Below are 25,957 nucleotides of genomic sequence, written 5' to 3'. Positions count from 1 at the left end.
TCGTCACTCCACAGTGGGTTTGTTTGTTTGTTTCTCTTGGACTCTTTTCTCTGTGGATTCCTTGGGCTCAGTTCTTTTTGGTTTGAGAGATAGCGTAAAGCCAACTGTACTCAACGTTCATCCAGCCCTAGTTCCCCGCCCTCTCATTCTATCCCGCCAATTCCTGTCTCGCGCCGCCCGGCCGCCGTTACGCGCGCACAACCTCGTCTGGCCGGCTCTATTTTCCTGTTGCACCAACGCCCCAAAACTCACAGTTCTCCGCCGGGCCCCTTTGACTACTGCACCCTACGTCTTCCATTGACGGGTGATTCTGCGCTCTCGGCGCTCCGTTCTTACCTAATGCTTCCCCGCTAATCCCCTCACCGTCGGAAGTGTCCCCCTCGTGGCCTGCTTTTGAGGGCGCTTGAGCGGCCGTTGGCGCGTGACCGCTTCGCTTCCGGTTTCGCCTCTGGAGGCGCGACGCGGCCTCGCTTCTGCCGGCTAAGGAGAACGACAGGATGCTACTAGTAGCGTAGCCACGAAGGCTGCCTCGGGTGGCTGACCCCCCTCCCCTTTTAAAAGGACCCGAACTGAGCCTTGGTGTGAGTAATAGCCAGACAAAATGAACCTTTGCTTTTGGAGGGGAAGCTTTGGGCGAGGCGGTCCGGGTGGCAGTGCTGGATGGGACCCGCGACGATGCTGTTGTTGAAAATGATGAGGAGTGTGGGTAGGAGGGAGAGGCAAGGGTTGCCAACTGTAAATTTTTACACTTTTGTGGTCGTTTTTAATGTCTCCCAATACAAATGTGCTTATATAATTTATATAACAAATGAAGTGAATTAAATTATTTAAAGTATATACTATAATATTAAAAATAATTATAGAGTGCTCAGTGTAATATCTTCTTCAAAACCAACAGGTTAGTAGAATAAAGATGTATTAACATTGCATCATTGCACTCACCTACCTACCAGCCCTAAACATTTGATTAAATTTAAGTTGTTCAAGCAGATTAGTAGTAGTGAAGATATGTAGATAAATACTTAGCTGAATATGATTGATGAAAAACATAAAAATCTCCACTGTTAAATATGTCGTCTCAAGATAATCAAAAGTGTCCTTGAGATCTGCTCGTCGGTACTGGGAGTCGTACAATGAAATGCTTCTTATGCAGTTGGTTTAGAATTGGTAATATAAAATGAGTGAGTCCCCAAATCCACCGTTAAAAGTTTATCAAGTTCAACATATAGCTAGAACTCCTTAACGTGAAAACAATCCAACATTTCCTCAACACCGATCGTGTTTCACTTTAGTTTGCGTCATCAGGAGGAAATAACTAAGAATAAACAAAACAAAAAAATTTTTTAACAGTTCTCAAAAATCAAAAATACTCTAAAAATGTAACTTCTAAACTAAAGAATAAATTACCTTCAGACCTCACAATGGAGAGATCACGCCGACAGAAGATTTCAACAGAAAGATCGAATCAACGTGTGACGTATGATGTCTAAACGTATCAACGTATATAGAGACCATCAAAGGATCACATGATAAATGATGTCTTAATGATATATTGTTATATATAATTGAAGAATAATTCATGATAATTATCTAGTGGTCCATTCTATTTCTTTGTTGAGACCATTGGGAATTACTGTATAGCACAGTTACTTACCGTAACAGGTGTTATCCAGGGACAGCAGGCAGATATTCTTAACACATGGGTGACGTCACCGACGGAGCCCTCGGTACGGACCTTTTAACTAGAAGTTTCTAGTTGGCCGCACCGCGCGTGCGCGAGTGCCTTCCCGCCCGACGGAGGAGTGCGTGGTCCCCAGTTAGGATAAGCCAGCTAAGAAGCCAACCCGGGGAGGTGGGTGGGACTTAAGAATATCTGCCTGCTGTCCCTGGATAACACCTGTTACGGTAAGTAACTGTGCTTTATCCCAGGACAAGCAGGCAGCATATTCTTAACACATGGGTGACCTCCAAGCTAACAAAGAGGGAGGAGGGATGGTTGGCCATTAGGAAAATAAATTTTGTAACACAGATTGGCCGAAGTGTCCATCCCGTCTGGAGAATGCATCCAGACAGTAGTGAGTAGTGAACGTGTGAACTGAGGACCAAGTGGCCGCCTTGCAGATTTCCTCGATGGGCGTGGAACGGAGGAAAGCCACAGAAGCAGCCATAGCTCGGACTCTGTGGGCCGTGACAGATCCTTCCAGTGAGAGACCGGCCCGAGCATAACAGAAGGCAATACAGGCAGCAAGCCAATTTGAAAGTGTCCGTTTGGAGACAGGACGGCCCAAACGGTTGGGATCGAAAGACAAAAAGAGCTGAGGGGATGTTCGGTGAGCTCTGGTACGATCAAGGTAGTAAGCAAGGGCACGCTTACAATCCAGCGTGTGCAACGCCTGTTCTCCAGGATGCGAGTGAGGCTTAGGGAAGAAGACGGGAAGCACAATGGACTGGTTGAGGTGAAAAGCTGAGACCACCTTGGGAAGGAATTTAGGGTGGGTACGCAGAACAACCTTGTCATGGTGAAAAACAGTGAACGGTGGGTCGGCAACCAGTGCATGCAGTTCGCTAACCCTCCTGGCAGAGGTGATGGCAATTAGGAAAAGCACCTTCCAGGTAAGAAGCCTGAATGAAGTTGTGGCAAGAGGCTCAAACGGAGGTTTCATAAGGGCAGAGAGAACCACATTCAGGTCCCAGACGACGGGAGGAGGCTTGAGAGGCGGTTTGATGTTGAAGAGCCCTCTCATAAATCTTGAAACCAGAGGATGAGCCGTGAGGGGTTTTCCGAGAATAGGCTCGTGAAACGCAGTGATGGCACTGAGGTGGACTCTGATGGAAGTGGTTTTGAGGCCAGCGTTGGACAGCGAGAGCAAATAGTCCAAGACAGTTTCCACCGCCAAAGAGGTGGGTTCTTGATGATGCCGGAGACACCACGAGGAGAATCTGGTCCACTTCTGATGGTAACATTGAAGGGTGGCCGGTTTCCTGGAGGCGTCCAAAATGAGGCGGACCGGTTGAGATAGATTCTCCGGAGAGGTCAGCCCGAGAGAAACCAAGCTGTCAGGTGGAGGGAAGACAGGTTGGGATGTAGTAGAGACTGATTCTGCTGTGTAAGTAGAGTAGGAAACACAGGAAGAGGAATGGGCTCCCTGGAGCTGAGTTGAAGCAGAAGGGAGAACCAGTGTTGACGAGGCCACCGAGGGGCGATGAGGATCATGGTGGCATTGTCCTTGCGGAGTTTGGACAAGGTCCGCAACATCAAAGGAAGTGGAGGGAAGGCATAGAGGAACCGATCCCTCCAGTCGAGCAGGAATGCATCCGGGGCCAGACGGTGAGGAGAGAAGAGTCTGGAACAGAATTGGGGCAGCTGATGGTTGTGAGGTGCTGCAAAGAGGTCCACCTGCGGAGTGCCCCATCGAGCAAAGATGGAGAGTAGAGTCGGAGGGTCCAACGTCCACTCGTGAGGTTGAAGGATGCGGCTGAGATTGTCGGCCAGAGAGTTCTGTTCGCCCTGGATATAGACCGCCCTGAGAAAGAGATTGCGGTCCGTGGCCCAGGTCCAGATGCGCAGAGCCTCCAGACAAAGGGGGCGAGATCCGGTGCCGCCCTGCTTGTTTATGTAGTACATGGCGACTTGATTGTCTGTGCACAGGAGGAGGACTTGAGGACAGAGAAGATGCTGGAAAGCCTTGAGGGCGTAGAATATGGCTCTGAGTTCCAGGAAATTGATGTGATGACGACGCTCCTGTGGGGTCCAAAGTCCCTGGGTGCGTAGATCTCCCAGGTGAGCTCCCCACGCGTAGGGGGACGCATCTGTGGTGATGATCATAGAGTGGGGGGGCAGATGGAAAAGTAGACCCCTGGAAAGATTTGAGGAGTTCAACCACCATTGGAGAGATTGCTGAAGAGATGATGTCACAGAGATGGGATGAGAAAGAAGATCCGTAGTCTGTGACCACTGGTTGGCGAGCGTCCACTGAGGTGTACGAAGGTGGAGACGAGCCAGAGGAAGGACATGCACTGTCGAGGCCATGTGACCCAGGAGGACCATCATCTGTCGAGCAGGAATGGAGGGATGCATGAGTACCTGACGGCAGAGATGGAGCAGGGTCTGCTTGCGATCGGAGGGGAGAAAAGCCCTCATTAGCGTGGTGTCCAGAACTGCTCCAATGAATTGAAGTCGCTGGGTGGGAAGCAGATGCGACTTGGGGTAGTTGATCTCGAACCCCAGGAGGTGGAGGAGAGAGATGGTGTGATGAGTAGCCTGTAGCACAAGTGGAGACGTAGGTGCTTTCACCAACCAATCGTCCAAATAGGGGAACACCTGGAGGTTGTGAGACCTGAGGAAGGCCGCTACCACTATAAGGCACTTGGTGAAGACCCTGGGTGAGGAGGCGAGGCCGAACGGTAGCACCTTGTACTGATAGTGGTGGTGCAGTACCTGGAATCGCAGGTAGCGGCGAGAATGTTGATTGATGGAGATGTGAGTGTAGGCCTCTTTGAGGTCCAGGGAACATAGCCAGTCGTGTTGAGAAAGAAGAGGATAGAGCGTGGCAAGGGAGAGCATTCTGAACTTCTCCTTGACCAGACACTTGTTGAGGTCCCTGAGATCGAGAATGGGACGGAGGTCTCCCGTCTTTTTGGGTACCAGGAAGTAGCGGGAGTAGAATCCCTGCCCCCTTTGATCTGGAGGTACTTCTTCGATGGCATTGAGAAGGAGGAGGGATTGAACCTCCCTCAGGAGGAGGGGGGTTTGAGATGAGTTTGAAGCAGACTCTACGGGAAGGTTGTCCGGAGGCAGAGTCTGGAAGTTGAGAGAGTAGCCGTGGCGGATGATGTTGAGGACCCACTGGTCCGACGTGATGACTTCCCAACGGCTTGAGAAAATGGTGAGACGACCCCCGATAGGCTGTGGAAGAGGCAGCGAGGGTGGATGACTGGCTATGCCCTGGAGAGAAGAGTCAAAAGGGCTGAGATTGTTTAGCAGGCTGAGGAGGCTTGGAGGGTTGGGTGGCCTGAGACCGAGCCTGGGCATGGTGCTGCTGTTGACGGGGTCGCCGAGATTGTTGGGGAGGCGGATTGAGTGGCCTGGCTGAGAACCTCCGCTGGTAGGATGATTGAGGCCGATAGGGTCGAGCAGGCGGAGCCTTCTTTTTCGGCTTGATTAGGGTGTCCCACCTAGTCTCATGGGCGGAGAGTTTCTGGGTGGTGGAATCCAGTGACTCTCCAAAAAGCTCATCCCCGAGACAGGGGGCGTTGGCCAGGCGGTCCTGGTGGTTGATGTCCAGGTCGGAGACTCTGAGCCAGGCCAAGCGACGCATGGCTACAGCCATGGCAGAGGCCCGAGAGGTGAGCTCGAAGGAGTCGTAGATCGAGCGGACCATATACTTGCGCATTTGGAGAAGGCCAGATATGTGCTGCTGGAATAGCGGGACCTTGCGCTCAGGAAGGTACTTCTGGAGGGCAGACAGCTGTTGGACCAAGTGTTTGAGATAAAAGGAAAAATGGAAGGAATAGTTGTTTGCCCTGTTGGCAAGCATGGCATTTTGGTAAAGCCTCTTGCCAAACTTGTCCATGGTCTTACCTTCTCTGCCAGGAGGGGTAGAGGCATAGACACTGGAGCCCTGAGTCTTTTTTAAGGTGGATTCCACCAGAAGGGACTCATGGGGCAATTGAGATTTGTCGAATCCTGGAATAGGGATGACACGGTAAAGGTTGTCCAGTTTACGGGGAGCTCCCGGTACCGTGAGGGGATTTTCCAAATTTTTGTAGAATGTCTCCCGTAAGATGTCATGTACGGGAAGTTTGAGGAACTCTTTAGGAGGTTGCTCAAAGTCTAAGGCTTCTAAAAAGGCTTGGGACTTTTTGGAGTCAGATTCAAGGGGAAGTGACAGAGCAGCAGACATTTCCCTCAGAAATTTAGAAAAAGAGGACTGCTCAGGTTTAGAGGAGGCATCAGGCGCCGATGGTTCCTCATCAGATGAGGAGGGATCCTCCTCGGTACCGAGAGGAGTCTCCTCCCATAAATCCGGATCCCTGACCTCTGGTGCGTGTCGGGACACCGGGGTGGAGGGTGCGGTGTGGTGAGTTTTGGACAAAGATTTACCAGAGCGCACCGAAACGGCACCAGGGGAGGACGATCGGCGTCGTTCTCGGTCCCGAGAAGAGTGCCGTACCGCCTGGTGCCGAGCAGGATCCACTGTGGTTCGAGAATGAACCACAGGATCATCAGGAAGTTGTTGTGCCGAAAGGATCGGCATCGAGGTGTTTACCGGTACCGAAGGAGTGGACACCGGGGGCTCGGTGCGGGGCTCGGGCCGGTCTGGTACCGGAAGGAGCGGTGCCAGGATAGAGGGTAGCAGTTGTTCAAGCTGTTTCTTCAACTGCTCCTGAAGCTGAGTTTGTAGGATGGCCGAGATACGGTCATCCAGGGGTGGCATCGGAACCGCTTTCTTTTTCTTCGGTTCCTTGGATGCCGCTCCACGCCCCGGCGATGAGGAGGCCGATGACGAGGCACTCACCGTTATCGGGGCGGAGCGTTTACGGGACCGGTGCGATGCCGGTATGGACGGTGTCGTCACCGTAGCTGGAGGGCGCTCGAGGGAAGAGGAAGGCTTCTTAGCCGGCTTACCTGGCGCCAGTGGCGCCGATGCGGGATCGGTCGGTGTCGAGCTGGACGGTGCCGATTTCTGCGGTACCGCCGCTGAGGGTGATGAATCCATCGCCGACTCGGAGCCGAAGAGCAGGGTTTGCTGGATTCTTCGGTTTTTAAGAGTACGTTTTTGTAAAGTGGCACAGCGGGTGCAGGAATCTGCCCGATGCTCCGGACCCAGGCACTGCAAACACCAATTGTGTGGGTCAGAAACGGAGATCGGGCGTGCACACCGCTGGCACTTCTTAAAACCGACCTGCGGGGGCATGAAGGGGAAGATAGCCTCCGCAAAATCGAAGTCCGAGGCCTGTATAATGGCAACAGGCCCCGCCGGGGCAAAAACGAAAGAAACAATAAAAATCAAAGTTTTTTTTTTTTTTGTAATTGAAAGAAAAAGGAAACCCGGAGGTAGAGGAAGAAAAAAAATATAACAAAAGCGCGAGCGGGAAGGCAAAAAGTGATTTCAACGGCCGTTGAAAAAATACACGCGTCTTCTTCGCTCCGCGGAAACGAAGAAACTGGGGACCACGCACTCCTCCGTCGGGCGGGAAGGCACTCGCGCACGCGCGGTGCGGCCAACTAGAAACTTCTAGTTAAAAGGTCCGTACCGAGGGCTCCGTCGGTGACGTCACCCATGTGTTAAGAATATGCTGCCTGCTTGTCCTGGGATAAAATTTATATACAGTGGTGCCTCACACAACGAACTTAATTCGTTCCAGGAGCAAGTTTGTTATGCGAAAAGTTCGTTATGTGAAACGCGTTTTCCCATAACAATACATGTTAAAAAAAATAATTCGTTCTGTAGCATAAAATATGCTAAGATGACATAAAAAAAGATAAATTTATCTTGTTAGAGCTGTTAGCATGATATAGAGGGGATATATGTGAAGGGGAGGGGAGACAGGGGTTTTGTTGATCCTTGCTGTGTATTATAATCACCCCCCACATACTCCCCAGTACCTTTTTTAATTCCTCCCATCTTTCCCAGCCAGTGGCGTACAGGCCAGAAGCGCAGAGATCAGGAGCAATTCCTCTGCACGCCTGTGTGGGCCCATGCCGATCTCCGAATGGCTGCAGTTAGTTCTTGTGAGTCCCGCGAGAGCTGGCTGCAGTTAGTTCTTGTGAGTCCCGCGAGAGCTGGCTGCAGTTAGTTCTTGTGAGTCCCGCGAGAGCTGACTGCAGCCATTCAGAGTTCAGCGCAGGCCCAGGCAGTAGCACAGAAGGCTTGCTCTTGATCTCTGTCTGCGCTTCTGGCTGGGAAATTTGCTAGACCACCAGTTCGAGTGAGCGGGTGAGAAAGTTGCAGCAGTGGTGGCTTTTTTAAAAAAATATGTGGCGGCGGGGGGAGGTTTAAAAATATGCGGTGGCGGCGGGGGGAGGTTTAAAAATATGCGGTGGCGGCAGAGGCTTAAAAATATGCAGCAGCGGTGGCAGGGGGGTTTAAAATATGTAGCGCCACTGCACAGGGAGCCAGGCGGAGAGAGGGCAGTTAAGCGATGCAGCTCGGGCGACTTCGTTGTGTGAAACGAAGTTCGTTGTGGGAAGCAAGACCTGAAGTTCGTTGTGCGCAGCGTTCGCTGTGTGAGGCGTCCGTTATGCGAGGCACCACTGTACTTAGTCACCAAATAGGGGAATAAACTGATCACGGAGGAAACGTGATATACAATATAAATATAATATATATATCTCACTATATAGAGGTAGCTTTCAATGCTTGTTTTAATTGTGACATGTGCTCAGAATTGTGTAGCCCAGCCAAAAATCCTAGGTCCATATAGTATCATCTATATTTTTTGTATAGGCATATAGTAAAAAGTAATTTATATGAAGAAAAAGTAATTTATAATAGAAGAAAATTGATAAATACCAGTAACTTCATTTGTAATATTTAACCAATACAAATGTGAGCGATGGGATCAATCTCTAGGCTGAGCAACTTTGAAGCAAGTCTGATGATAGGAGATATGTTGCATTGGGTTAAAGATATACACTAGTGTAGTGTCTTTATTACTTCGAGTTTTATATCTGAAGGTTTTCCTTCTAAAGTGAGTTTCCGGTGCCTTCTAGCTGGAAGCTGCAGGGTTAACTTTGACAGGAAGAAAGACACAAATTAAAAAGTTTGATTTTACACCTGATTGTTCTACAACTAGACTGTTGTCTGTAGGTAGATCAGAGAGCTAGCAAAAGGGAGGAGCGCTGCAAGTTTTACTGGACCTGCAGCAATATAGGGAAGACCTTTTGAATTCTAGCCTTTTTGACAGAGAGAGTACAGGACAAATGCAGAAGGAACCTGGCAGCTGCTAGTAAGGGAGAAGAGAGACTTGAAGTGGATGAGTAGACTAGCAGATTAAGAAGCAGGGTTCAAATTGGGCAAGTCATTTATAACTACCCACTAATTACCTGAACGTAACTCACTTTGAGTTATAACTTAAAAAAAAAAGCCTCATGGGCAATGCATCAGATCAAAATTATCAGCCCTTGAGAGACTGGAAGTTGCTTATCTGAATGATAAGCATAACAAGAGTTCGATTACTCGTATATAATTTGAAAGGGCTAGGATATTAGGTACCCTAATCAAAGCTTCAGCACCCACCTAAGGTTTTGTTAATTAAACGCCTCAGGATCATCCTTTGTGAAACAATAGAAACATGACTTCAGATAAAGGCCAAATGGTCCATCTAGTCTGCTCATCCAAAGTAACCATTATCTCTTTCTCTCTTAACTTCATCCTATGGCCTCTCATTTTAGAGTTTCCTTTCAAATGAAAGAGACTCTACTCATGCACATACTGTTTGGTTTAGCTCCTAAATATATAACTGACCTTTTCTCTTTCTCAATCAACAGACATAAGAGAAGCTCACACTTGAATTTTGTTTCTCATAGAAACATAGAAAGATGACGGCAGATAAGGGCTATAGCCCATCAAGTCTGCCCACACTATTTACCCACCCTCTTAAGTCTTCTGACCCCCCTAAAGTATAATTGTAATTATACTGTCACTCTACTGACCCGCTCATTCAAGTCCTAGTGACCCTATCCCTTGGCATGAAGTCTGGGATGCTGCGTGCCTCGACCACCTGCACTGGAAGCTTGTTCCAATGCTCGATCACTCTCTCCGTGAAGAAGTACTTCCTGGCGTCTCCATGAAACTTCCCTCCCCTGAGTTTGAACGGATGTCCTCTTGTGGTCGAGGGTCCCCTGAGAAGAAAGATATCATCTTCCACCTCGACCCGTCCCGTGATGTACTTAAATGTCTCAATCATGTCTCCCCTCTCCCTACGCTCTTCGAGAGTGTAGAGCTGCAATTTGCTCAGTCTTTCTTCGTACGGGAGACCCTTTAGCCCTGAGACCATCCTGGTGGCCATCCGCTGAACCGATTCAATTCTGAGCACATCCTTACGGTAATGTGGTCTCCAGAATTGCACACAGTACTCCAGATGAGGTCTCACCATGGCTCTGTACAATGGCATCACGACTTCAGGTTTCCTGTTGACGAAGCTTCTCTTGATACAACCTATCATCTGCCGTGCTTTAGATGAAGCCTTCTCCACTTGAGTGGCTGCTTTCATGTCTCCACCGGTTAGAGTATATAAATTTAAAAGACATCATCAACATCTTTTCTCACATCAGGCAGCATTATGGGGGTAAAGATTTGGAACAATTGCTTATGCCTACTACTTATGGGGAATTTAGGAAACACCTAAAAACATATCTGTTCCTGAAGTATTTAGGCAACTGACCTGTACAATCTTATTCCACAATAACTGATCTCTGAAGCTGTTAATCACTAGCTTTTAACTTTGTTAATTCTATTCAATTTGTAGCATCTTTTAATCATTGTAAACCGCATAGAACTTCACGGTCCTGCGATATATAAACTGTTATTATTATCATTACATTTATATTATGTAGGTATTTAAACCTCTCTATCATATCTCCCCTTTCCCGCCTTTCCTCCAAAGTATACAGATTGAGATCTTTAAGTATGTCCCATATGCCTTATCACAAAGACCACACACTTTAGTAGCCTTCTTCTGGACTGACTCCATCCTTTTTATATCTTTTTGAATGTGCGGCCTCCAGAATTGTACACAATATTCTAAATGAGGTCTCACCAGAGTCTTATACAGAGACTTCAATACCTCCTTTTTCCTACTGGCCATACCTCTCTCCCTATGCAACCTAGCACCCTTCTAGCTTTTGACGTCACATTTTCAACCTATTTGGCCACCTTAAGATCATCACATAAACCCCGCTCTTCTGTCGTGCACATAAGTTCTTCACCCCCTAAACTGTAATGTTCCCTTGGGTTTTTGCAGTCTAAATGCATGACCTTGCATTTCTTAGCATTAAATTTTAGCTGCCAAATTTCAGACCATTCTTCAAGCTTCACCAGGTCTTTCTTCATGTTATTCACACCATCTGGCGTGTCTACTCTATTGCAGATTTTGGTATCATCCGCAAAGAGGCAAATCTTACCCGACAACTCTTCAGCAATATCATTTATGAAAATGCACCACTCGTAACATCTCTTTCCTCAGAGCGATCTCCATTGATCACTACCCACTGTCTCCTTCCACTCAACCAGTTCCTGACCCAGCCTGTCACTTTGGGACCCATCCCAAGGGTACTCAGTTTTTTTATTAGATGTCTGTGTGGAACACGATTAAAGGCTTTGCTAAAATCTAAATATAGCACATCTAGTGCACATCCTTTATCCAATTCTCTGGTCACCCAGTCAAAGAAATTGATCAGATTTGTCTGACAAGACCTACCTCTAGTGAATCCATGTTGCCTCTCCAGTCCTGTAATCCACAGGATTCCAGAAACTTGACCATTCTCTGTTTTAAAAGCATTTCCATTAATTTGCTTACCACAGAAGTCAGACTTACCGGCCTGTAATTCCCTACTTCTTCCTTCCATTTTTGTGGAGAGGGACCACATCCGCCCTTCTCCAGTACCACTCCCAACTCTTTAGACTCGTTGAAAAGGTCAGTCAGAGGAGCTACCAGAACTTCTCTAAATTCCTTTAGCACCCTCGGATGTACACCATCCAGCCCCATCGCTTTGTCTACCTTTATTTTAGCAAGCTCATCACAAACACAACCCTCTGAAAATCTATCAGGGTCTATTACTCTTACATCCCTATTCAAGTTTGTCTTCTGCGGTCCTGCTCCCGGCACTTCAGCCTTGAACACAGAACAGAAATATTTAAGCAATTCGGCCTTTTCTTTATCAGCTTCTAAATATTCCTCCCCTTCACCTTTGAGTCTCACAATGCCACTTTTGAACTTCTTTCTATCACTAATATATGTAAAAAATGTCTTGTCTCCCCGTTTTACCGTATAAGCTATTTTTTCTTCCATTTGCATCTTTGCTTTCCTGACTACACAACCAGCCTCTCTTAACTTTTCCAGATATTTTTGCCTGTCTTCCTCTTTCTGCGATCTTTTGTAGTTTATGAAAGCTAACCTCTTATTCCTTACCTTCTCAGCTACTACTTTTGAGAACCAAAGCAGTCTTCTTTTCCTCTTACATTTACTTACTTGCCTAACAAAAATGTTTGTCGTCCTTACAATCGCTCCTTTTAGTTTTGCCCACCGCATTTCCACTCTTAGACGTTCCCACCCAGACAACAGTTTTCTCTACCAGTAAAGTGCTTTGGAATTCCTGAATCGGGTCTCCTGAAGCAGATTTCAAAACGTGGCCACGTTGGAACCCTCAACTATGTCTAAGATAAGTGACCTTATCTCAACTTGTTGGCCAGTTAAAAGCTTAAGGCACGCATCAGTTTATATCAGGTTAAACGAAACAATAAGAAATGAAAATCATAAATGATAAAATGAAAAACAGAAATAGATTGAAGAAGCATATTATATGCTATGACTGGACAACAAGCTCCGGGAGGGGGGCAAACAAACTCCCCATTAGAGCCTTACATCTCAGCAAATGGAAGCAACATAAATCAATAACTGGTTTCATACTATATCTTTCAGTATTAGGAGATAAGTTGTGGGATAATTGTATTTATTGGTGGTATACATAGGTATACTGTTTCTGATTTCCTTTTGTCTAATAATCAGTACTCTGTTTAGACATTGTTGAAGATCTTTTTTGGCATTTCATGTCAACCAAGAAGTTAGATTGCCAGCATTTCATGCCACAAGGTCCAAGAAAAAAAGACAAGGCCTTGAAGGTTGTAGACATCAGAAGAGTCCTATTGTGACCTGAAGGTGATCAATACCGTCCCATTCACAAAGTCTAACAAAGGCTGTGCAAGTGATTTATAATATTGGGCCTGTTGGGAATTTGGACCATAAATATATATGATAAATAATGTTCCCCGATATGTGCCCTGTATGGCTATAAACCTACCCGCCTTATCCTTGTATTCCTTTTCTATTCCTAGGCCCACACCCCTGCGTACCAGAATAGCCAAACCACCTTTCTTCTGACCCCCTCTAGCCTGATGCGTCAAAACCACGTCAAACCCAGAGTGTTTCAACAAGTGGTGGCCCCTACCCCTCAAATGAGTTTCCTGTAATAATGTGATATCCCATTTCAGACACAACACTTCTTTTAATACTATGCTCCTTTTACCTGGATTATTAAGGCTATTCACATTCCAGGAATGTGACTGCTTGCTGTCAGTTGGTACCTCTTTCCCCCTAATCCCCTGCCCTCCCTTACCCCCTAGTTCCCCCCCCCCTCTCCTCAAAGCAGAAACTGGTCGTAGCCTCCCATACCTTCAGGAAATGAAATCTCTCCCAGACTGCACCATAGTATGAATGGAGAATGAGTGTGTGTATGAGTCTAACACCAAACTTCCCCATTCACCCTACCCAGTCATACACAAACCCATTACGCAATCAGTTTCAAAATACACTTTGACAAGTCGTTTTTCTTTTCAAGAGGCTGACTTGGAGGGAACAGTTCTGTTGCGCACTACCGTTTGCCAGTCCCTTTCCAATCAGGGTTCTGGTGAAGCTGAGGGCCCTGGTTCCTGTCCCAGGATGTTACGACACCCCAGTTCTCACAATACCTTCCATGTCTCTTTCATGGTTTGAATTTTTCTGGACTTCCTATTAATGGTAATCCATAAGCCAAATGGAAACAACCATCTGTATTTGTGTCTTTCATTCCGCAAAAGTTGAGTAACATCCCGGAAGGCTTGCCTCTGCTGGAGTGTGATCCTGGAAAATGCCCATTTTAATGTCTTTCCAGCGCCAGTCCGGGGATCCCCTGGCTTGTGCCATAATGCGCTCCTTGGTTCTATAATCCCCAAAGCAGGCAATGATATCCCTCACATGTGCGCCTCTAGGAGATCCCAGACTACGATGCGCCCTTTGAATATGCAACCTTCCTCGTTCCGCTGCATCTTCCATCCCCAACAGAGATCCACAGATTTCTATCATCACCGCCACACAATCTCTGAAGGCCTCTGTTTCCGGGATACCCTTGAGCCTGATATTACAACACTGGGATCTGTTCTCAAGATCCTCCACTTGTGCTTGCAGTTCCGTTAGCTGGGAGCCATGAGAATTTACTGAAAGTTTTTGCTCTGCAACCTTCGCTCTTGTCTGTTCCTGGACCAGTTGCTCCAAGAAGCAATCATTTATGACTTCTAGGAATTTTACCTTCCTAGCACTCCCTGATGTAACATTTAACCAGTCAATGTTGGGATAATTGAAATCATATACTCTGTATCAAAAAATGTGCTGACACTAGTTTGGGGAGGCTGAGTTCCACTACTGCTAATCACCCCGAAATATTTATTAATATAAAGACTCAGGGGTGATTAGCAGTAGTGGAACTCAGCCTCCCCAAACTAGTCAGCACATTTTTTGATATAGAGTATATGATCTAATAAGTGTGCTCCCTATATGTTGTGAGTGGTAATTGAAATCACCCATTATTATACTGTTGCCCAATTCTCCAAGGGGGGGGGGGTGTCAGGTCACTGGAGAGGTAGTTTAGTGCAGCAGGAGAGAGTGGGCATCTCTCCTGCTGCATCACAACACATGGGCATCAGGAGAGTGTGGGCATCTTTCCTGCTGTTGCTGTGTTTTTGTTTTTGGATTGTTGTTTTTTTATGGCAGTGTTGACAGCATGTAAATTTAGGAAATCTTCGCTGCTGTCCGCTGACCTCATTTGCATGCGCAATTTTTAAAGAATGTCTCGGGTTTTTAGATTCGGTATCTAAATGGGTGCGTTAGCAGACTGTCGCTTTTTACGCAGGTTTTTTAAAATCCTGGCCCACTTAATCTTCCAACAAAACAATCTGAGGCATAGACTGTGAAGTTGTGACAGTCTGGCCTCTTTAACAAGAGCCCCCCCTTTTATCATGTCTGAACCTGGGCTAGTATACTAGGGGGTATTTCTGTTGCAGTTACTCTACCTCCCTTACCTGAGGAGGTTGCTACATTCTATATGTTTGTGAAAAATAAAGTTAAATTGTAAAAATCTGCCCAACTGCCACTGAAAATTATTCTCATGAGTTGACAATGCTGAAAGCTGGGGTGATGATAGGGAATGAGGCTTCAGGTAAGGGTAGAGTTACATACTTAAGAGGCCGATGGTAGCAGGCTCACCTCGTTGCTGCCCAAAGATTAAATTACAGCGGCCGGCCAGGGAGGAGGTAGGAGAGGGAATCGGGAGATAGAGATTGTGAGGGGAAGCAATATCAGAGGAGGAAGGGTAGGGGACTGGAGAAACAGCAGAGAGGGAGGGAGGGAGGCTGGAGAAACAGGTGGGAGAGTCGGGAGAGCTGGCTAAACCCAGACAGACTCCCATTTTTCAAAAACGGTTTGGGCACCTGGATAATCCTCAAAAAAAAGGATATGTCCGGATTTTCCCGGACGTCTGGTAACCCTAGGTTAGGGGTAGGCAATTCCGGTCCTCGAGAGCCACAGGCAAGTCAGGTTTTCAGGATATCCACAATAAATATGCATGAGATAGATTTGCATCTCAAGGAGGCAGTGCATGCAAATCCATCTCACATATATTCATTGTGGATATCCTGAAAACCTGACCTGGCTCCGGCTCTCGAGGACCGGAATTGTCTACCCCTGCCCTAGGTGAAGGAGAAATTTTAGGGTTGGTTGGGGGAGGAGTGGAGGACATTGGAAAGAAACTGTTGGACAGCAGAGAAGAGAAAATGAGCTGTAGGAACTGGGGGGAGGGGGAATGATGTAGGATAGTGATATTTGCAAAATTTCTAAATTGGGGCCGCTTTAGCTCCAAAAAAGAGTGAAGCAGAGCTCACAAAATTTAATGGAAGATATATCTAACTGGCTAATCACACCCACAAAGATTTAACATTAGCTGCACATACAGTTGCAGGACCTGCTTATCTACTACTATTTTAGCTGAGATATTTTCATCCATCTTTTCTGACTTCACGTGCATTTTTGCCTTAAGAGAAAATAAGGGTGGTTAATTTATCTGTCTGATTATTTCACCTCCACCCTTTGATGTCTATTAAAATGTGTTAATGTGTATTCTTTTGACATTTTAAGTGATTGTTTTACTGTTGTAATAGTCTATTGTCTACATCTGGCTTATTCTTGCTGTACACCACCTTGGATGAATTTAATTAAAGGCAGTAAATAAATCCTAATAAATAAAATTCCCACCTGGGGCTATGACACTGACCAGTGTGTGCCAATAATATCAATCTTCATAAATCTGTGTCTCTTGAACACCTCTATTACCTAGGCTTATGTAACTAGTTTCTCTCTCCCCCTTGCCCTTCCACCTAGTCCAGCATTTTTTTCTCCTTCCCTGGCTCCTACCCAATAGAAACAGAAAACATGAAAGTAGATAAAGACCAAATGGCCTATCCAGTCCTAGAGAATGACAGGGTGATAGAATTTGTTACCGTCACAGTACCTGTGGGAAACCATCCCCATGCCATTCTTTAAGGAGAGAGGGAAGAATCAGAGTATGAATGGACACAACCATTGACCCTCAAGTCTTGCAATAAAGAATGCTGCTGTAGAAGGACCGAGGTTGAGATAGGCATTAATAATAATAATAATAATAATAACTTTATTTTTCTATCCTGCCATAGTCAAATGATTTCTAGGCGGTTCACATCGAAAGAAGGCTGGACAATCAGCGAATTACAGAATGCAGGAGGAGAAAAGTTACATAAGAAATAGGAGTTTCATGAGAATTACATCAGGTTTGAAAAGGGGAAATATCATAGTGAGAGAGGGTCATCTGTTTAGGCTATGAATTTGTCAAATAGAACGGTTTTAATTGATTTTCGGAATGCGCCATAGGTCTGCCTGGTTCTATTTATGTGGTTTCCAAGTCAGGATTTCTGTCTGCTTGCTTGGAACATGAAGGTTCGGTCCAGAAAGGATTTATATTTGCAGCCTGTGATCTTTGCGTATGTAAAGATGTTTCGGTTTCTGGTTGTTCGTGTGGGGTTGTGTAGTGTGGTAGCAGGTAGGAAGGTGCTAGTCCCCAGACCTGTTTGAAACAGATACAAGCAAACTTGAACAGTATTCGTGCCTCTATTGGTAACCAGTGTAATTTTTTGTAGTAGGGGCTAACATGGTCTTTTTTCCTCAGTCCGAAGATCGAGCGGACTGCAGTGTTTTGCACTATTCTTAATTTTTGTAATGTTTTTTTGGGGATACCCAGGTAGACGATGTTACAGTAGCCAAGGTAGATAGGATCAGCGATTGCACCAGTAATCTAAAGGATGTTGTGTCGAAGTATTTTTTAATAGTCCTTAGTTTCCACAGCGTGTAAAACCATTTCTTCACTAGTAAGTTTGTGTGGTCAGCCATGGTTAAGTGTGTATCTAGTGTGATACCCAGTATTTTTATGGTTTTAGAGATTGGGTATTCATGGTCGTTTATTTTTAAAGATGTTCTGGTTATTTTGTCATTGGGGCTTGCCAAGAAGACTTTTGTTTTTTCTGTGTTTATTTTCAGTTTGAAGTTGGTAGTCCATTTTTCGATTTCTATCATTGTGTATGAGAGGTTATCTATAATTTCATTTGTGATGTCATTTAAGGGGTTTAGGATGGATATATCATCTGCATATATGTAATGCTTTAAGTTTAATTTTTGTAGTAGATGACCTAAGGATGCAATGTAGATGTTGAACAGTGTGGGTGATAGTGGGGAGCCTTGGGGCACCCCCGATGGGTTTTTCCATGGTTTGGAGTAATTTCCATTGCTGGCTACTCGGTAGGATCTGTTTGTTAGGAATTCTTGGAACCATTTTTTTACCTTTCCCGACAGCCCCATTGCAGCTAGGCAAAGTAGCATGATTTCATAGTCTACTAGGTCTAAAGCACTGCTAAGGTCTAGTTGTAGAATTAGAGCACTTTTGCCTTTGCTGAAAAGATCATAGAGGTGGTTTAGTATGGAAGCTAAGACAGTTTCTGTGCTGTATCCTTTCTTGAAACCTGATTGGTGTTCACTGAGGATATTAAATTTGTCTAGGTAGTTTACTAGTTGTAGGTTGACCAATCCTTCCTGTAGTTTTGTGAATAGGGGGATGCTTGCTATGGGTCTGTAGTTGGTGATCTTTGGGGATAGGTGTAATCAGTATGTGTCCCATATCCTCGTTTAATGTTCCCTTTGTAAGGGTAGTTGTTAGCCAGGTGAATAGTTCCAGTTTGAAGTCTGGTGGGGCAACTGTCATGATTTTAGGGGGACAGCCATCAAGTAGGCAGTTTGATTTGGTGTATTTATTGAATAAATTTAGGAATTGATGCCAGCTTGGGAACTTGAAGTGGTCCTAGATCATGTCTGCTCTGGATTCCTGTTCGTGGGGTTCAAAGTAGTGAAGTGTATTGGTTTTGGGTGTAGGTATAGTTGCTCTTAGGTCTGTGATTTTATTTTTAAAGAAGTTGGCTAGGGTTTGAGCAGATGGAGTGCTTTCATTGTCTTTTTTCAGGATTTGAGTTGTCTGTTAATGTTTTTACTAGTTTGAACAATTCTTTACTGTTTATTTTTGTTGTACCTATTTTCTGTGCGTAGTGCTTTGTGCGTTTTTCTTTGATCAGATTTTTGTATATTTTCATTTTTTGTTTCCAGTTAGTCTTGATACTGGTTGGTTTCCTGTGGTTATCCATGAGGATGGTAACAAACTGCAACCGTGTCATTCTCTATGCTCATCCATGCCATCTAGTATGCCTTGCTTTCTTTTAAATATTCTATGTACTTGTCTCAAGCTTTCTTAAATTCAGATACCATTTTCTTCACCATCGCAAGGGAGGCTGTTCCATGAATTTACGGCCTCATGGAAAGGGTGGTATTTCCTTAGATACTTTTGAGTCTATTCCCTCTCACTTACATCCTATGCCTCCCTCATTCCAGAGCTTCTATTCAGTTGAAAGACTTGTCGCCTGTGCATTGAGGCCATATTGATAATTAAATGTCTCTATATCTTTGCGCTCCTGCCTTTCTTCCAAAATATACAAATTGAAATCTTTAAGTCTGTCCCCATATCCTTTCTGATGAAGACCACTGACATTTTAGTAGCCACAGCATATTAAAATCGCCTCTTAGTACTACTTCCCCTTTCACAGCTGTTTTGAATGTTTTCAATTAAATCTCTGTCTACTTCTTGTTTGTAAAGGAGGCCTGTAAATACTTTTTTTGATCCCATCGTGACTTCCCAAAGGAATGAATTTGTCTTTCAAAATGACAGCACCTGATCCCTAGCAGTGCATTCTGATCCAGTATTGTCTTATTTGGCAGACTGTCCTTTAGCCCTTTAGGTTACCATATATACTCAAATATAAAGAGATTTTTGGGCCAAAAAAATGGCCCAAAAATGGAGGTCTCAGTTTATATTTGGGTCCTCAGGTCTGTGCCCACCCTCCACCCCTGCCCGGACCTGTTGTAGGCCTCCCCTTGGCCACCTGAAGCCTTGGTGGTTCAGCAGTGAGCCTGAACAGGAGCAATCTTTCTTGCATCCTGTCCCGGCTGATTCTAAACCACCCTATCTCCCTGATCCCTGTATACCTTACCTTTAAAGCCCTGGTGGTCTAGTGGTGAAGTGGGACAGGAGTGATCTTCCTATGCTCCTGTCCCGTGAGAGCTGCAATCAAAAATGCCTGCCACAAGTTCCTGTTGTAGACTCACGGCAGGAACTCAGGAAGATTGCTCCTGCTTCACTTCACCACTAGACCACCAGGGCTTTAAAGGTAAGGTCTGCAGGGGTCAGGGTGTTTTCGAGTCAGCCTAGACAGGTCACAGGAAGGATCACTCCTGTCTCAACTCACTGCTGGATCACCAGGGCTTTAGGCAAGCATATAGTGGGCATTGGGGGCTGTGCGCAAGGCAGGACATTTGAACACCCTCTCCCCCGGGGTCCGGTAACCTTTTTTCCTCCTTTTTGGAGAAAAAAAAAGTTACCTTGGTTTATATTAGAGTGTATATAGTATGTGGTATTCTTTTGAAAGATGTGGCACTGGAGGCAGGAGTGCTTAGGCATCACGTCTGCCTTTAAAGGGGGTGATGGGAGATGGTATCCAAGGATTGGCAATGAGGGCCCCTTTGGCTCATGGGCCTTTCAGTGAAAAAATACTGAGCTCTCTTTTCTGGTTACTGGACTCAGTCCAAGATTCAGTTTTCTTGCTGAGGATCCCTAATTTGTAGATTTCCAGTGCATTACATCTTTCTGACCCTCTTGCATCATTCATCTCAGTTAGAGTAATAGGCCTATTGATTAAATGTCACACACAGTAATTTTGTTCATTTCTGTTGTAGCTTCCGCTGGTGCTCATCTTCCTGAATATGAAACAGAGGAAGGGAAGGTGGTTTGTGTGTCCCCAAGAGATCTGCAGCTTTACCTCTTCATCCCACACAGACTCTCTACAGATCCTCACTGTCATTCTATACGCTATAAGACAGCAACATTGCCAGTTGCTACGTTTAGTAACAGGTCTGAAGTCAAAGGATGTCACAATCGGGCGAGGGCAGCGAGCAAGCCAAAAACAAGGGGGCGAGGCCCAAAGTAAGGCAGGGCAGATCAGAGGAGAGAAAAGAGGAGGGTGGCAGGCAGAACAGGAAGAGCCGGCATCTGAACAAGGCAACTGAAAAGCAGCCTGCAGCAGCGGGAGAACTCCCTTGTACAGAAAGACAGCTATCGCTGGCAGATGAGACCGAGTCCTCTCTGCAGGAGTTGGAAGGTTTGGAACTCTGCAAGCTTCCCAGCAAGACACTAAAGCAGAAAATCCAGGATGCTGTGGGCCAGTGTTTTCCTATTAAAAGCAGCAATGAGCAGCCACAAAGTTTGTCTTCCTCCCATCGCAAGATTCACCTAAGTGAGCTGATGCTAGATACATGCCCTTTCCCGGCAGGGTCAGACTTGGCCCACAAGTGGTACCTAATAAAGCAGCACACAGCTCCCCTATCCCAGCAGAGTGGATTTCTAGAGAGCTGTAGCACTGTGGAAGACGAGGACGACAGACTGCGAGAGCGAAGGAGGATTAGCATTGAGCAGGGGGTGGAACCTCCACCTGATGCACAGATCCACACCTTTGAGGTCACCACACAGATAAATCCACTGTACAAACTAGGACCTAAGTTGGCTCACGGCATGAATGAGCTGGCAGGGGACAATCGAGCCATGCTGCAGGTACGTCACGAAGAGGAGATAAACACAGAAGTGGCAGAGCACATGAGCCCAGGAACACTGGAAAGGCTGGAGGAACAAGATGGCTTTCGAGTGCACACACAGATCGATTATATACACTGTCTGGTGCCAGACCTGCTGTGCATCACTAACCTACCCTGCTACTGGGGCGTGATGGACCGCTATGAGGCAGAGGCTCTTCTGGAAGGGAAGCCAGAGGGGACCTTTCTGCTGCGGGACTCAGCTCAGGAAGATTATCTGTTCTCGGTTAGTTTTCGGCGCTATGGCCGCTCCCTGCATGCTCGCATAGAGCAATGGAACCACAATTTTAGCTTTGATGTCCATGACCCCAGTGTGTTCCATGCTCCCACAGTGACAGGTCTGTTGGAGCACTACAAAGATCCAAATACTTGCATGTTTTTTGAGCCTCTGCTCTCCACCCCTCATAACCGGACGCTGCCCTTTAGCTTACAGCATCTGTGCCGTGCAGTGATCGCCAGTTGTACTTCCTATGACGGCATAGACAACCTACACATTCCCGGCTCCTTGAAGGCATATCTGAAGGAATATCACTACAAGCAGAGAGTACGGGTCAGGAGGCTGGATGTGCAGTGGAACTGACTGGTTTTCTCTGTCACTTAATACTGCTCTGAAAAAAGGATGGAGATTAGTCTCACTTCTCCAGGCGTGGCGTAATGGTTCCAGCATCATACAGACATTGTGATATTAGAGCTAACTGAATACTTGGTAGTGTATGATGACGTTGAAACATTGTAAGTATCTGAGATTCTTTATGGATACATTTAAGTAACACTGGAAACCTAGAAATGCTGAGTGTTTTTTGTCATGCTTTCATTTGTACCTCCCCACCCCACCTTTTGAGCAGCTGAGACTCATTTAAGGATGCTTTCAGTTCACATTGGTATTAAACAGTGCCCTGGGCAGATAACACTAAGAGTAAAGACTTCTGCTCACAAATGTGACAGCACATTTCCAGTACTACCGGTTTAAATTCTATTAGTTTGAAATGCTATTTCTGATCAAATTAAACAGTTAAAAAAAAAAAAATAATACATGCACAGACCTCTTCAGGGATGATAGTGTTTATTTATATAGTGTAGCATCTTTTCTACTCCCATTGTTTTGAAAGTTGTTTTTCTTGTCTTACCTGCTGTTTAACCTTTTCTAGGAACCTGCATTACATTGGCCAGTGATATCCTAAATTTTCTCAGTTTTGATCTTCTCAGGGAAGACAACTTGAAACTTCAAGGAGTAAACTCACAAAATGCACTACAGCTTAGGACGTTAAAAAAGGGAGAAAATTGTGCAGGTCTGAGAACTGCAGAAGCCTGAAAAATCAGGATATTAATGTCTGTCCAAGCCTATGTTGGGCTGAGGTTGAGTTATTAGATAACATGTTAAAATGCTAGAGCTCCACAGTGTAGGAACAAGTGTGGTTGGTTATGCCTCAGAGAGCCCAAAGTTGGGTATTTAAATTAACTGTTCAAATTCCATGATTGTTAATGTCCTGGGGGAGGGGGGGACGTTATTGTAGTTATCTGCACTCGGTGTAAAGTCTACCACTGAATCTTACACAGGATATTTTATTTTGGACAGTTTTTTTTGCTGGTGGGGGGAATAGGGTTAGGTAATTTGGGAAGGAAGTATGGATTATTTTTGTATTAATATGGTAAATTTTTATTTGTCATTGTCTCACACTACATAATAAAAATAATTATTCAAAATTCTAGCATTTCCAGGGTTGTGGTCAGTTTTGAGATACTTTAGCCAGATGTTTATCAATGAAGCCTAGCCTAGATAAGTGCAAAAAACAGAACCCTCAGCAAATTTAAGCAGTAGGTAAACTGGGTCCTAGGCTGAAAACAGATATTGTGCAGTTGATTTCAGGGATAGACATGAAGTGACTTATTGGAGATGGTTAACTCTGCAGATTACATTTAAAACATTTACTTTGTTTTTCAAAGCTTGCATTATTAGCTGATATAGAAGTGATGGCATCAGCAAATGCCAAAATGTCTTAGTCTGGGTATTGCCTTTCTAGCTCACAACCACAATTCTGGAGCAAAAAACAAAATCCAGCTGCATAACTATTCATGCAAATTGGTTCTGTGTTAGGGCAGCTGCTGACATTATTGATCCTGCTGCGATATAGGGCTTTTAAAATGAGAACAGGATGAGTCAGAATGGGGAGAGTGTTTTAGGGGTGTTTCCTTCCCTGGGCTCGATCATATGCAGACCTAATACAATTGCAGCTGATTACATTTTCATTTACAGGCTGCTATACTCTAAGGATACAGGGTTATCTTTAAAAAAAAAAACACCACCACTAACTTTACCTATCTCTGGTTATTTATAAAACAGTAAAAACACTGGAAATCTTGTGCATTTTGTTTTGGGCTCAGGGATATAAGGATTAAACTGACAGTAAAAGTGTGAGCAGAGACTTAAATAGCCCTGTGACATTAGCACCAGGTCAATGAAATTATATTTCACAATGGGAATGTTATAAATAGTATAGCCATCAATGTGCTACAAAAGGAAAACCAAACTAAACTAGCAAAATCTATTATCCATTTAAAAAGAGAACTAAGTGAACATGCTGATTTTATTGGAGAACATAATTCTACTAGCGCCTTGCTTTAAGACACTGGAACATTTGCCCATTACACTAGAAAATTGGGGCAATTAAAATCTGGGGGTGTGTTATCTAAGAGGTAATATCCCCTGCTTAGTTCACTAATAGCCCAATCATTTTGTCCTTTTTTATTTAACGTCCTACCGTATATACTTGAACATAAGTCGAGACCCCCCCTTTTCCCCCAATAAAAAGGAGGGGAAAAAAAATAAAATGGTTGACTCGAATATAAGTCAGGTGGCTTAATATTCAAGTCAGACTCTGCACCCAGCACTCTCTCCCCTGTCAGGCTCTGCACCCAGCAAGGATGCCTCAGTACTGAGCAGCAGTGCCAAATCGCGCTCTTGCTTGTGCCGTTCAGTGGCCAAAGGAACTCGCAGCAGGGCAGAAACTTGGAAAGGTTGCTTCTGCCCGCTGCACTTCCCCCAGGAATCGGCAAGATGAGGAATGAGGTTAGGGAGGGGGGACAGAGCCTAGCGGCAGCCTGCAATAATTCTGGGAGGGGGTGTATTGTTGGCTTGAATATAAACCGGGACCCCCATCTTTGGGGCAATGTTTTGGCCCCAAAATCCCAGTTTATATTCAAGTATATACGGTAATTTCTAACTATTCTCTGGAAAAAAAATGTACTTATTTTTATGTTATTGGTAACAAATATGGAAAGCTTTAATAAAGCTGGTTTGAAGTTAAGTGCTTTTTTTTGGTTGAGGCATTTGAGGACATCAGGGAGAATAGATATTGGATAAGAATGGTGATTCCTCCTCCTCCCATGTGTCTAACCCATGTGGCTGGGAGCAGGAGACAGTCGGTGAGTCTTGCCACACACATGGTTCCTGATATTTACATGGCTTGAGTAAGTCCTCAGGCAAAGTGTTGTCTGCTCCACCTCTAAAGAAAACATACAGTGACAGCAGAACAATATACTAGTTATAATTATGAACAAGCAGGCAGTTTCCAACCAAGCTCACACAGAGAGTCCATTGCACTTGCCTGCCACTGTGAGTCCATAGCCTGTCCAGATGTGTAAAGATTATGCTGCCTAGCTCAACAGGGTTGATATTCTGCATTAGCTAAGCTGTAGGAGAGGCTCCTACTGGTTAACTAGTCCAGGATGTTAATGCATTTAGAATTACTCTGTTTCACAATGGATTTCTTTTTCCTCTTTATATTGTTCAATCTTGAAACTTCAGCAGCACCTATCTGGATAATAGTGCTGAATATTCTGGCAGACCACCACAGTACTAACCAGTTAACAGCAGGCTAGTCTGCGGGTAGAACTAGAAGTTTCTTAAGCAGTGCTGATATCCAGCAGCAGTACCTGGATAATAATCTAGTTGAATTAGGGCAGCAAAAGAAACATTATGTATCATACCTAGTCATAGCAGCTGAAACGAGAGGAGTGGGTTGTGTCCATCTACCAGCAGGAGAGAGAGAGAGCACCAAGCTGAGCTGTCATATATACAATGGTATGCTCACTGGTAATTCAGTATTCTCAATCTACTCAGGTGGATGGATGGTGTTTTCTCTTGTTCAGCCTGGCCTGTAAGCGGTGGTTTGGTCCAGCTTCAGCTAAGTTCCTGTTCTGGCTATGTGAATGCTGGAGCAAGGGGATTAGGCTTCCTGAGTGCCTACTTCTGGATACAGTGGGTGGTGCCAGTTGGAATTATCCTGCACTCCTTACTTGGGGAGAGGGGAACCCCACCAACAAAAAATATATATACAGTGGAACCTTGGTTTAAGAGCATAATTTGTTCCAGAAGCATGCTTGTAAACTAAAATACTCATATATCAAACTGAGTTTCCCCAAAGGAAATAATGGAAACTCGCTTGATACATTCCCACCCCACTCGCAAAGGCCCCCCTGCCCTAACAACTTGAAACTTACCCCCCGGCTGGCACCAGCATGCAGCTCACAGGACGTGCCGGTGCCGCTTGAAGAACTTCCTGCCTCTGCCGGGCCTTGAGCATACATCTGCGCATGCTCAAGGCCTTCTAATTCTCCCTCTCACTGAGATTCTCAGAGATCTCGGTGAGAGGGAGAA

The 25,957-nt window shown here is 45.3% G+C and overlaps 1 protein-coding gene across 3 annotated transcripts; it reads left to right on the top strand.

Annotated features, from left to right (window-relative positions):
- The first annotated feature begins 223 nt into the window (after positions 1-223).
- Positions 224-24,600, top strand: LOC117365606 (suppressor of cytokine signaling 5-like). 3 transcript variants are annotated; one of them, XM_033956155.1, is made up of 2 exons: positions 224-581; positions 20,392-24,600. In XM_033956155.1, the coding sequence occupies exon 2, from the start codon at positions 20,582-20,584 to the stop codon at positions 21,878-21,880; it is 1,299 nt and encodes a 432-aa protein (XP_033812046.1). In that variant the 5' UTR covers positions 224-581; positions 20,392-20,581; the 3' UTR covers positions 21,881-24,600. The 3 variants fall into 3 exon arrangements, with proteins under 3 accessions (XP_033812046.1, XP_033812048.1, XP_033812047.1); XM_033956157.1 differs by lacking the exon at positions 224-581 and adding an exon at positions 592-702; XM_033956156.1 differs by lacking the exon at positions 224-581 and adding an exon at positions 592-706.
- Positions 24,601-25,957: the final 1,357 nt, after the last annotated feature.

The sequence above is a fragment of the Geotrypetes seraphini genome, chromosome 8, assembly GCF_902459505.1.
Source record: "Geotrypetes seraphini chromosome 8, aGeoSer1.1, whole genome shotgun sequence".
Classification (NCBI taxonomy): domain Eukaryota; kingdom Metazoa; phylum Chordata; class Amphibia; order Gymnophiona; family Dermophiidae; genus Geotrypetes; species Geotrypetes seraphini.
This window is presented reverse-complemented; position numbering and strand designations above follow the sequence as displayed.